The following is a 12,478-nucleotide window of genomic DNA, read 5'->3' as shown; positions in this document are numbered from 1 at the left end:
TATTTACTCCTAGAAATGTTTTCAACTCATGTGATGTCAAGGTCAGATTTTCTCTTCCTTTTTGGAGTTTATACAGGTTTGTATTGTGCACTATAACATCTATCAGGTCTTGGGGAAATCGATGCATGAAGAAATCTATTGGTTCTGTTCCCTCAACATTCACTTTCCACTCTCCTAGAAAAGGAGGCAAGTCTCCCTCAAACTCGTTGCCTTTTTCCTTCAAGCTCTGTCAGGTGACGCATCCTCATCTCCCTCAGCATCCTTTCCAGACTCAGTGTCCTCAGCTCCACTGTCACTACTGCTAGCATTTGCTAATCTTTCCTGTTCTGGCAGCCGTTCTTCTTCACTGCTACTAGCATCATCCTCCTCACTTGACAGTGGTAATTCCTCCACTATCTCGTAGGCCTGTCTATTACGCTCTGCTCCTGATATATTCAAAACATAAAGATATACACAAACTTCAAGTTACATTCTAAAAACATAAACAAGTTGATTTACAGCCAAAAAAAGTTACTGCAGATGAAGAACAGCAGCAGTAATAGACTAATTGTAGCCTATGAGTTGTAGTTTAAATATAGCTAGTGACTGTACACTGTAGTGACCTCTATGCATGTAAGGGACAGGTATGTTTTTATCAGTGTATAATCACCTGAAAATAACCTGAAATCTCTAAATTACCTTTATTTTCCTGTTTATTTGTAATATACCCAGTAGAAAGTAATAATGGATATAAATACTCTTTTTAACTCTGGTATAAGGCTCATCCAAATCTAATGTAGGATTTTTATACCTTGTCTAACAGAACGATGCAACAATATTCTTCTTTTAATTGTTCAGATTAAAATGAGAAAAATCAAATAATAACAGAACTTCGTTGTTTGTTACATGTGTAAATATCTTTAATTAAACATTAAAAATACAATAAATGACACACGATTTCATGTAAAATATACCCGTTAGCAGCAGTTAGCTGGTTTTAGCAACAAGAGCTTCAATAAGGTTCCAATCTCGTCTATAAAAGTACATTTAAATCTCCAAACCTCGTCAGCCTTTGGATAACATTTGTTACAACAATCTGACAGGAAGCTGGTCTGGATGTTCATCAGCTGGGGAACTGAAGGTCCAGCAGTGTGAGATCCTGGTTGATGGGGACGCTGTTCTCGTCGCACAGGAAGTGGCTCCGGACGGTGATGATGAAGATTTTTCTCGGGAGGGAGAGGAGGGTCTGGATCCTCTCCGCTGCCACCTGGATGTACTTCACCTCCGAACCTGGAGCTGAGAGCCAGAGCGGAGAGAAAGACTTCAGCCAGCGTCAGTAATCAATACTCCCATTATTAAAGCATTAATCAATAAACTAATACCATCAGACAACCTTATCAGACTTTAGCAGTTACAGTTAACAATGATCCATATCAGCAGTTTGAATCCAACTAAAAGCTCCCTGCACCAAACTCCCTTTAAGAAATATCACATTTTAACAATTCCTAACGTGTTCGTAACAACACGTAACTCTAGAAACACGAGCTAAAGGCCGTCATATGTCCACAGTCTGACTGTCAATACAGGATCAATATCATCCATAAAGATACAGTGTATACTGATCAATATCATCCATAAAGATACAGTGTATACTGATCAATATCATCCATAAAGATACAGTGTATTCTGATCAATATCATCCATACAGATACAGTGTATACTGATCAATATCATCCATAAAGATACAGTGTACACTGATCAATATCATCCATAAAGATACAGTGTGTACTGATCAATAATCAATAAAGATACAGTGTATACTGATCAATAACATCCATAAAGATACAGTGTGTACTGATCAATAATCAATAAAGATACAGTGTATACTGATCAATATCATCCATAAAGATACAGTGTGTACTGATCAATAATCAATAAAGATACAGTGTATACTGATCAATATCATCCATAAAGATACAGTGTATTCTGATCAATATCATCCATAAAGATACAGTGTGTACTGATCAATAATCAATAAAGATACAGTGTATACTGATCAATAACATCCATAAAGATACAGTGTGTACTGATCAATAATCAATAAAGATACAGTGTATACTGATCAATATCATCCATAAAGATAAGGTTTGTTGTTGTTTTGTAAACATGTAAACATCATACAATCAGAATGCAGTTACAAACAGATCAATACTGTCCAACAGCACCCAGTTATTGATCTGTAATCAGTTATTAAATTAATATTTTCTTCCTTCGAGTTGCACCAGCAGATGGCGACAGAGTGTTTCTGTTTAATTGTGTCTTTTACTCGAGTATTTCTGCTTCTTCTCTGAACTTTATTACATTAATCTGACAGCTTTCTACACAAAGAGTCTATAAAATATGAAACCATCGATACATAATCAATAAATAGATCAATGACTAAATACTTGAAGAAAACAAATTAATCTGATTTAAAAGCAAAAGAGTATTCATACTTTTGCTGCAGTAATGGAGTACTTCAGTCCTTTTACCTGAGCTCTTGTGGAGTTTATCAGGCGGAGCTTCGAGAATCTTCTGCAGTGGAACCGGAGGAACCTGAACACACACCTGAGTGCTGCCCCGCCCACTCACTGTCAGCACACCTGGCCTGAAACACACACACATAATATTATATAATATAATAATATATAATATCAGATAATGATATACTATAACATATATAACATATATAATATTATATATATGTATATATGGCGTCCGTTGTACCTGTAGTAGCGGCGGACGGCGGTGTGCGGCAGGCAGGGGTAGCAAGGGCTGTAGATGCCGTTGGCGTCGGTGTCGAGCTCCATGGAGCAGCGGCCGCAGCCGGTGTAGGTGATGTCGCCACTCAGCGCCGCCAGAATACCGTCCAGCGGGGTGGCGCTGTCCAGGAGCGGCTGCGGTGCATTCTGGGAAGGCAGAAAGTTCTGGAAGTGAAAGGCGGAGACCTGGACTCTGAGCTCCACGTCACCTGGTGGAGGAGAGAGCAGCTTTGATTTACCTGCACAGGTGCCTCAGGGGGGGAATTTAGGTCCTATACTAGTTTAAATAAAAGCGTGTGTCCTGGGGGTCGAGACCCGCACTAGGGGGTTGCCAAAGCTCCTGAATATGTCAGAAAGATTGATAGTTCTACTGAAACACAGAATACAGACAGAGAACTGTATAAAAAGTTCTATCAACAGGAAATAATCTGTTCAAATCCGAATGACTTATTTTTACACAAACTTCACTGAGTTCTCTGTTTGGGTTCATTGTGCAGTTTTAATATAATATTTAATATCCATAAAATATGTCACTGAGTAGGTTTATAAAAGACAGAAAGGGTTCCTTTGGGAGGAGGTTGGGAACCAGTGATAAATTAGATCCTGAACCAGCTCTGGACCCAGTATCACCTACCACTGTATCTCTGGGACAGCAGCGTGTCCAGGTCCAGCTCCAGACTGTCTCCTGTCCAAACAGGTCGCGGTCGGAAGAAGTCCTGTGCTCTGCGGCTGGCGGGGTCCAAAGGCCGGACGGAGCTCCAGGGGGTGGAGTGCAGCTCCGGGAGGTCGGTTGGCAAACCGTCCCTCACCAGGAGGACACGGAAGTCCCACACAGCCGCTGACGGACACAGAGGATCGCTTCAAGGTTTGTGTCTACATACATATAGCTACTTCCTCTGTGTGTGTGTGTGTGTGTGTGTGTGTGTGTGTGTACCTCTGTCCTGGTTAAAGCGAGGCAGCCAGTCCACAGCTGCTCCCCACAACAGCAGCGCCCCCTGCTGACCGTCCGGCTGCTCCACAGTCAGAACGGCCTTCAGCTGAACAGCGGACCTGCAGCGAGACTCCGCCTCGCTCCGCCATGCTGACACCCAAACAATTCATTGAGACTCAGAATCAATAATACACGTTTCAGTACCCGGTGGTGTTCCACAGGGATCAGTTATTATGCTGCTTTCATACAGAATCATAGACAGAAAGTAGTGGATTAGTGGATGAGAGCAGGGTGGTAAACTCAGGTGAGGCCGGTAGAGAACACCAGATGTCGGCTGCCTCACACGAGGAGAAAGCATGAACAATCTGGGGGCTGATAATCAATAAATGGCTTAAATTAATGTTCACAAAATAACTTTGTTTCATATATTTTATTCCATTTGTTGTAAACTATACGACGTCACCATAGCAACATATCGTCATCCGTGTTTCGTGTTGTCGTGCTGTGAGGAAGGTGCAGCATTAGACTATTCTGTATTTATATAAACAGTGTTGGTTAAAATGTCCGTTTCTATGCTGATGACATCGTTATTAATCACAAACTGTTTAAAGGACCAGTGTGTTTCTCAGCTAGGTTGCAATGTATCATCATCAATGTGTGTTTTAGTGTAACTTTTGTGTGTTTTGTTTGTAGTGTGTTTAAGTGCATGATGAACATCATGCTGTATGGAAGAAGACTGAGACCATAAACTCATCAGGAAACTGTTTACTGAGATAATGAATGAAGTCGTCTCATTCTCCATTAGAGTGAATGGGATCAGTGTGTTATTGCAGCCAGTGGAGCTCCCCCTGCTGGACGTTACACAGAATGCAGGTTTAAGACACTTCCTGGAAGCTCTGTTATATTTACAGTCAATGGTTCAATCACACTTTATTTTGCTGAATCACTCGAAATTCTGGTAGACTCGTTGATACATCCGGATGTTTTAATGTCACCTGACCCACTCACCTGTGCTCATGTGGGAGTGTGTGACACGCAGCAAAGCGTGAACCAGCGTGTTGACCCTCAGTGACCTCAGGGTGGCGTAAGGGAGGCGGTTCGGGTCCTGGGGGGGCTGAGGTTCAAAGACACCAGCAGGGGGCGCCGCTCTCGAAGAAAGCCACACAGAGAGCCGAGAGAGCGAGCATCAACGTACTGAGGGACTGAAGAGAGAGAGAGGAAGAGGAGAGAGAGACTTTAACGCTCAGCTGAGGAGGCTGCTGATTGGTTGCAAGCTGCTGATTGGTTGTAGCCTGGGTTCAGTACCTGGTGGCGAGGAGGAGGAGACGATCTGTCCCAGGTTGAGCAGTTTGCTGCTGAAGGTCGACTGCAGCACCGTCTCTCCTCTCCACCTGTCTTCATTCAGCTGCAGTCCTGATCAGAGACAGCATCAACACAACGAACCCTGCGGTCATCAGGAGCCCTCTCATCTAAATATGGTCACTTCTGGTTCCATAAAACCTCCGTGTAAAGGAGCAGACAGAAGATATTCTCGTACCTGTGATGAGCAGAACGTCTCCAGGACTGACTGTCAACGCCCAGAACGCTGCTCTCCGCCACAGCACCACCTTCATCTCAACACCCGATTGGTCCGTCACCACGATGGATGCCAGAGGTACGAAGGTTCCTGCTGCCGGCCCGGACTTCACCTTAAAGCCAACAGTATATCGTTTGTCTCAATCGCACAGTGAAAGTAATCAAAGTTACTACCAGACATCCAGTTAGCTTAGCTTAGCTTAAAATAAATGTTTATGAGCTAGACCTGCTCTATTTGAAAAGTGTCCTGAGATAACTTTTGTTATGAATTGGCGCTATACAAATAAAACTGAACTGAATTGAATATGTTAACATCCATCCAAATGGACGTTGGATTTATCGTAACGTCTCCACCCACCTTGACCTCCTTCAGGTGACAGGGGTGAACCACCGCCACCAGAACCGAGTACCGTGTCCCCAGCTTGACACACCGGGTCAGGAGTGTTGTGGCACCCCGGAGCCCGGCGGTGGCACCATCCGACGGCACCACAGACTCTTCAGTCCTGAGGTTTTCTGGGATTCGGGCTCTCTTGAAATCGGGGGAGTTTTTGGACTCTTGTTGCTCGGCATCCTGGGAGCAGAGCAGCCCGTCTGCGGTGGTCTCAACCACAACGCCCCCTTCCTCCGCCCTCGGAGTCGGGCTGAAGAGCTCTGCAGAGGCTCCCGGAGACGGTGTTACGGGGCTGAAGAGCTCCGGCGTGCTGGAGGAGACGGAGGGCGGGGTTTGAGGAGGTGGGGTTTTCTCAGGGCTGGTTGCTGATTGGACACCACGTCTGCCTCGCAGGATTAAAGCCTGACTCAGAGTCCAGGTAGTGAGGTACTGAGTCTGGGCCGACAGAGGAGGGACGGCTGCTACAGGTTCTGGTTGTTCTGGTTCTGCAGGGAAACAGCCGTCCAGATACTCGTGAACTGAAGCCGAACACTGATCTTCCTTCCCGGGATCAGCTTCCTCGTCCTCCATCCTGGTCCTTTCGCCCTCGTCTGAAATGATTCAAATGATCAACGAAAGTTTAAATAATCATATATAAATATATAATTTAAAAAATCTCATGTCTGTATTATAAATCTAAAGTTACTAAATTAGCTTAGCTTAGCATAAATACAGTATATTTTACTTTTTGGCTTTATTTTATTTATCTGCTGTTATTTGTTTTGTTTTATACCTGTTTAATGTCTAACACATTTTTATGTCTGGCAAAAAATAATCCACACTTCAAACTGGACTACTGAAAAAACAAATAGTATTTAGTATTAGTATACAAATCAGAAAAGAATAAATGTTTGACACCCAGGAATAATGGTGAGAATAAATGAATAATTCACGATTGCGGGTGAAATATATGTGATATGGAATATGAAACACCAAAAATATAAAATATTTGCATTAAAAATAAAGAAATCTGCACAAAAACAATGTTTATTTTATGTTTCATACTGAGTTACAACAGAATATAACATACTAATAAAAGCTGATATTCCTGAAATAAACTAATTAACATAAATAAATTCAACTAAAACTGGTTCATATAATTAAAGTTTGTGGTTCAAATCTGATGCATGAACAGAAATGAATCTATTAACAGTTTAAATGTAACACTCTTAGCTTCCTGTTGGGTCCCTGAACGCCTCACCTGCTGCCGGCCTCAGACGTCCATCCTGCCAGGTGAGCTCCAGGTGTCTCCAGTCGACAGGGGGATGCTCCCCGCTGTCCACCCCAGCTCCGGACACCAGGGCTGGGCCAGAGGAGGGAGGAGGAGCCCCCAGGAAGACGTGGATCTTTGGCCGCTTGCTCATGATGTCTGCGGAGGAAATCAATACGGAAGATTATTCAGGACAAAATGAGTTAAAAACAGATTTATTTAAATTTGAGGACGTTTATCAGCAGGTTACAAACACGTTAAAATCGTTTTAATATTGTTGTATTTAGTGAAATGTTGTATATAAATATTGCCCTAAAGCTAATGTTAGCCGCGCTAATTAACGTTATCTGATCATCCCGGGAGTCTGGAAGAAGCTAGCTGACAATATTTTTCTCCATTAGCAATCAAGCTAACGTTATCCAGCTAACAGCACAATCAGACAATATGTTCCACTAGCTTAGCATTAATGTTAGCTTTGACTTTGGACTCTGTGTTGTGGACTCTGTGTTGTGGACTCTGTGTTGTGGACTCTGTGTTGTGGACTCTGTGTTGGACTCTGTGTTGTGGACTCTGTGTTGGACTCTGTGTTGGACTCTGTGTTGTGGACTCTGTGTTGGACTCTGTGTTGTGGACTCTGTGTTGGACTCTGTGTTGTGGACTCTGTGTTGTGGATTCTGTGTTGACTCTGTGTTGTGGACTCTGTGTTGGACTCTGTGTTGTTGGACTCTGTGTTGGACTCTGTGTTGTGGACTCTGTGTTGTGGACTCTGTGTTGTGGACTCTGTGTTGTGGACTCTGTGTTGGACTCTGTGTTGTGGACTCTGTGTTGGACTCTGTGTTGGACTCTGTGTTGGACTCTGTGTTGTGGACTCTGTGTTGTGGACTCTGTGTTGGACTCTGTGTTGTGGACTCTGTGTTGTGGACTCTGTGTTGGACTCTGTGTTGTGGACTCTGTGTTGGACTCTGTGTTGTGGACTCTGTGTTGTGGACTCTGTGTTGTGGACTCTGTGTTGTGGACTCTGTGTTGGACTCTGTGTTGTGGACTCTGTGTTGTGGACTCTGTGTTGGACTCTGTGTTGTGGACTCTGTGTTGTGGACTCTGTGTTGGACTCTGTGTTGTGGACTCTGTGTTGGACTCTGTGTTGTGGACTCTGTGTTGGACTCTGTGTTGTGGACTCTGTGTTGTGGACTCTGTGTTGGACTCTGTGTTGTGGACTCTGTGTTGGACTCATCCCGACATAGAAACAGAAATAAATCAGGGATTTAAACATAAAAACAACAACATATGAAGCTTTAGTTGACGCAGTGATCGTGCACCAGACCGACCTTTCAGGTAAAACTGATTTCCAGATGTTTTCAGCAGCATCAGGTGTTACTTAACAGAGAGTCTGGATCATTTCCTTCATGGTTGCACATTAAAACGTCTCTTTAAGTCAAACCGAAGTCTTATGCAACCATGACTCGGCAGAAACAGTTCACAGTGAGGAGACAGAACATGGATGCAGCATGTAGACGTCCAGCTGGGAACAATAACCATCCACGGCTCCACCAATCAGACGGCAGGATGCTGGGGGAGGTGGCGGAGGGGCAGTTAACAGACGGGTCTCCAGTCAGGAGTTACTGGAACCTCATCAGGAAAACATCTTAATTAAAAAATCATAAAACAGTATGTTTGTTATAACGTGACGTCCTCTGGTTCCCGAATAACTAAACAATGAATATTATACTTAACATATATATTATACTACTATTCATTTTATTTGTATTATTTATTAATAATATTTATATTTTTGTTCTGTTTTATTATAAAAGTTTTTCTTTAATTTTCTACAGATATTTTTTAAATATTTTAAAGATAATATTTAGACATTTTACTGGTTTTTAAAAGGTATTTTCTGGGTATTATTTTGTATATTTTCTGCCATTATTTTAGACATTATATAATATTTTTCAGGTATTTTCCTGTTTTCAGACGTGTGTGTGCTCCTGCTGTGTTTCAGTTTCAGTCACTGACGGCGTCTCTTCCTCCACCTGCTGCCGTCAGTCGTCTGAGCCTCTGAGACCCCGTGAGCTGAGCTGGACGCCGTGTTCCCTCCAGGACGCACAGACCTGATCCACTTTGAGTCCAGGTCTTTCTGGACCTGCAGACGGTTGAACATTATTTTCATCTCATGTTTTAACTCATGAGCTCAAAAACTGAGTGTGTAAACGCCTGCTAGCGCCCCCTAGAGGCTCACAGCCATCCACAGGGAACACAATGCCTGAATGAATCACTGCACGCATACAGTGTGCGGTTTCTGCCACGAGGGGGCGCTCACATCCAAACTATAAGAAAACAGGTAGTGTGATGAGGCGATGAAGCAGCGTGGGATCATGGGAGTTGTTGTCTTCACCACCATTGGCGTCATTGCAGTCAGCTTCTCCCGGTTAGGATTCCTTCAGTGTTCATGGTTCAGGAGGTTTCTACCGGGAGCCCAATGATCCACAGAGGTCTCCTCCTCTCCAACACAAACAGACCCGCTGATTAAAACCACTAAACACACTGAATAAAGCAGTTCCACCTTAAACACACTGAATAAAGCAGTTCCACCTTAACAATCACTGAATAAAGCAGTTCCACCTTAAACACACTGAATAAAGCAGTTCCACCTTAACAATCACTGCTTCTCCCATGATTCCTTTTATTTATTTATGACAATGTTTTAACTGCTGCCTCTCAACAACAGTCTGAATGTTGACTCAGTGTCTCTGATTGAAGTATTTACATATAAAACATACAGAGAGTGAGTTTGGGTTCATTTATTTACAGCCGCTGGGAGACGGACAGATGATACAGACTCTAAGTTTAGAAAAGAAGACATCTGAAACCTCTTCACACACACACACACACACACACACACACACACACACACACACACACACACTTTCAGTTATTTCAAATGACTAAATGTTTATTTGATTCTAAAACTACGAACATTTTAGGAGCCACTTCAGTTTCCTGCGTTAAAACTTGTCTGTTGCTTTTTTTATTCCGTTTTTTTTGTGTTTGTTCTGTGTTGAGTTCTTTCTTTTTTCTTTTTATTGTGGTAAATATTTGGACAGGTGTGTTCTGGGTACATTTTGGTGTGACTGATAATTGAAATGATAATTATGTGTCCATGTCTATTATGAGTTAATGTCCATAGTCTCTGGCCAAACCTATTTAACACTATAGTGTCAAATCTCTTCTACATGCATTCTCTGTACAAGAAAAAAAACATAGTTTTACTTGGATTTTAAACATAAATACTGTATTTTTGATGGTTGAGTGTCAGAAAGTGCATTTATATTTAATTTACCAAGTAATAAATTGTCTTTTTCATTCTTTTTTATTCGTCAGTATCAGCCTAAGGCTTCTCAACTTCTTCTATCACATCTATCTATATTATATTTTATGTGTGTGTACACTTTTATTAATGGATACTATTTATTACTTTGTATATTTCACTTCCTTTTATGCTTTTATTTTGAATGTTGTAACCGGATGTTTCCGTTGTGCCGACTGTTGCTAGCTTGACGCTAGCCTAAATATCCATAAAGTTACGGAAAACACGTCAAAATAAGTGAAAATGTACATATTTATGATATAATCTTTACTTTTAAATTCATAGTTCCACTTGGCGCAACTTTTTGCGTCTTATAGTTGCGTTTAAACAAGTTAGCGACCGGTTTAAAAGCGCTAGCGCTAGCACTAGCACTAGCCTACTGTACATGGTCTCGTGTCATTTAGTGAGTTTAAATACGCGCAGCTGCACGTGCACACGCTGTCACGCAGCGGCGGGCCGGAAGGGGGCGGCGGGAAGGGGGCGGCGGGAAGGAGGAGCCGCTGCTGCGGTACGACTGTTTGTATTCCCCGCTGCTGTTGCTCGCCCTCCCCCACTCTCTGCTACCGCACTCCGGCTCACTCACCTCCACCGGGACGGTCAACTTCACTAAACCCAGAAAATGTACCGGTACTTCGGAGAGATACTCACCCGGGGAGCGGGCTCCGTCCTCGGCTCCGGCTGCTCCGCCGCCGCCGCTGACTCCGCTCTGCCGGCGGCCGCGTCCCTGCTGCGCTACCGCGGCTACAGTCAGGCCGTGGACCGGGACGACGACCCGAACTTCTTCACCATGGTGGAGGGATTCTTCGACCGGGGAGCCGCTATCGTGGAGGACAAGCTGGTGGAGGGCCTGAAGACCCGGGAGAGTCCCGAGCAGAAGACGAAGCGGGTCCGCGGGATCCTGAAGATCATTAAACCGTGTAACCACGTCCTCAGCGTCAGCTTCCCCATCAAGAAGGACAGCGGGGAGTGGGAGGTGATCGAGGGCTACCGGGCTCAGCACAGCCAGCACCGGACCCCCTGCAAGGGAGGTGAGACAGCACGGTACCGATCATCAATAACCACTGATATACTGCCAATATCATGTGTTATTGATCTTATTACAGCAGACCGATATCTGATACCGATGGTACCGATACTTTATTTATTATATTTATATTATTTATCTTAATTATTTATATTATTTATGTATTTATCTTAATTACCAGATATTGTGAAAGATCAAAATCTTTATTTTTATATTATTATTATTATTATTATTATTAAAGATTTTATTAGACTAAAAGTCAAAATTGAAAAAATAAAAGTTTAAATTATGATATAAAGTCATAAATATGAGATAATCTTTATTATCTCTACATTACAGATGCTGATTATTAGTAATCAATGAAACCAATAACTGATACACAAGCGGGTTGATTGATTGATTACAGTTACAGATGTGTCAGCCGATATCATATCAATTATTACTAATTAAATTATTGATATTCAGACCAACTCTATCAGTTAATAAATATAATAAATAAATAAAACATAAATAGGATTAATTATTGATTAATTAGAATTAATTAACTTTATATTAACTTTATATAAACTTTATATTAACTTTATATTAACTTTATATAAACTTTAACATTGATGTTCAGTTCACTTCCTGTTCGTTCATTCAGCCGCCATCTTTAAATCCTCCATTGACGGCGGTGGCTGACGAGTTAAAGTTAAACTTAAGTTCATTAAAGAATTGAATGAAAATGAAATCTATGTAAAGAGAAGGTGGACTTATTGATCACACCTTCACCCTGAACTAATCAATATCTCATGGAAACACCTGGAAATTGATTCAAAGGACCAGATTAATAAATAATAAGTTTATTTTAACCGTTGCTCTGCTCAAATTAATGTTACAGTCAGTAAACTGTAGGTTAAATAAAGAGCTTGAGTGTCGGCTGTAGTGAGAACAGATACACTGACCACCTTTGTGATCAATAATGACTCCTGGAACAGTCCTGGAACAGTCCTGGAACAGCGTGTTGTTACAGCAGCTCAAAAAAACAACTCAATAATAAATACAATTTATAAATATCAATTATTATTAAATATACAGTGTGTGTAACATTATTAATATTATATTATATTTGCACAAAGATTACAGCAGGAGGAAGTTGCACAGTATAAACCTAAATATAACTGA

At 42.0% G+C, this 12,478-nt stretch overlaps 2 protein-coding genes across 3 annotated transcripts in view; one reads left to right on the top strand and one right to left on the bottom strand.

Annotated features, from left to right (window-relative positions):
• Window positions 1–12,478, bottom strand: part of shld2 (shieldin complex subunit 2) — a 56,360-nt gene that overhangs the window by 30,621 nt on the left and 13,261 nt on the right. The window contains 11 exon segments of the mRNA XM_051395620.1: window positions 2,587–2,626; window positions 2,746–2,989; window positions 3,415–3,618; window positions 3,715–3,861; window positions 4,720–4,833; window positions 4,836–4,913; window positions 5,017–5,124; window positions 5,249–5,399; window positions 5,645–6,267; window positions 6,918–7,085; window positions 10,939–11,307. Of these exon segments, the coding sequence (XP_051251580.1) occupies window positions 2,587–2,626; window positions 2,746–2,989; window positions 3,415–3,618; window positions 3,715–3,861; window positions 4,720–4,833; window positions 4,836–4,913; window positions 5,017–5,124; window positions 5,249–5,399; window positions 5,645–6,267; window positions 6,918–7,085; window positions 10,939–11,307 (2,246 nt within the window).
• Window positions 10,777–12,478, top strand: part of LOC127361278 (glutamate dehydrogenase, mitochondrial) — an 18,213-nt gene continuing 16,511 nt past the window's right edge. Inside the window, exon 1 of one of the 2 annotated variants that reach the window (XM_051395803.1) lies at window positions 10,777–11,318. In XM_051395803.1, the coding sequence (XP_051251763.1) occupies window positions 10,910–11,318 (409 nt within the window). In that variant the 5' untranslated portion in view covers window positions 10,777–10,909. The remainder of the gene's footprint in view (window positions 11,319–12,478) is intronic. The other variant, XM_051395804.1, reaches the window with a different exon arrangement.

The sequence above is a fragment of the Dicentrarchus labrax genome, unplaced genomic scaffold (genome assembly GCF_905237075.1).
Source record: "Dicentrarchus labrax unplaced genomic scaffold, dlabrax2021, whole genome shotgun sequence".
In the NCBI taxonomy this organism is placed as follows: Eukaryota; Metazoa; Chordata; class Actinopteri; family Moronidae; genus Dicentrarchus; species Dicentrarchus labrax.
This window is presented reverse-complemented; position numbering and strand designations above follow the sequence as displayed.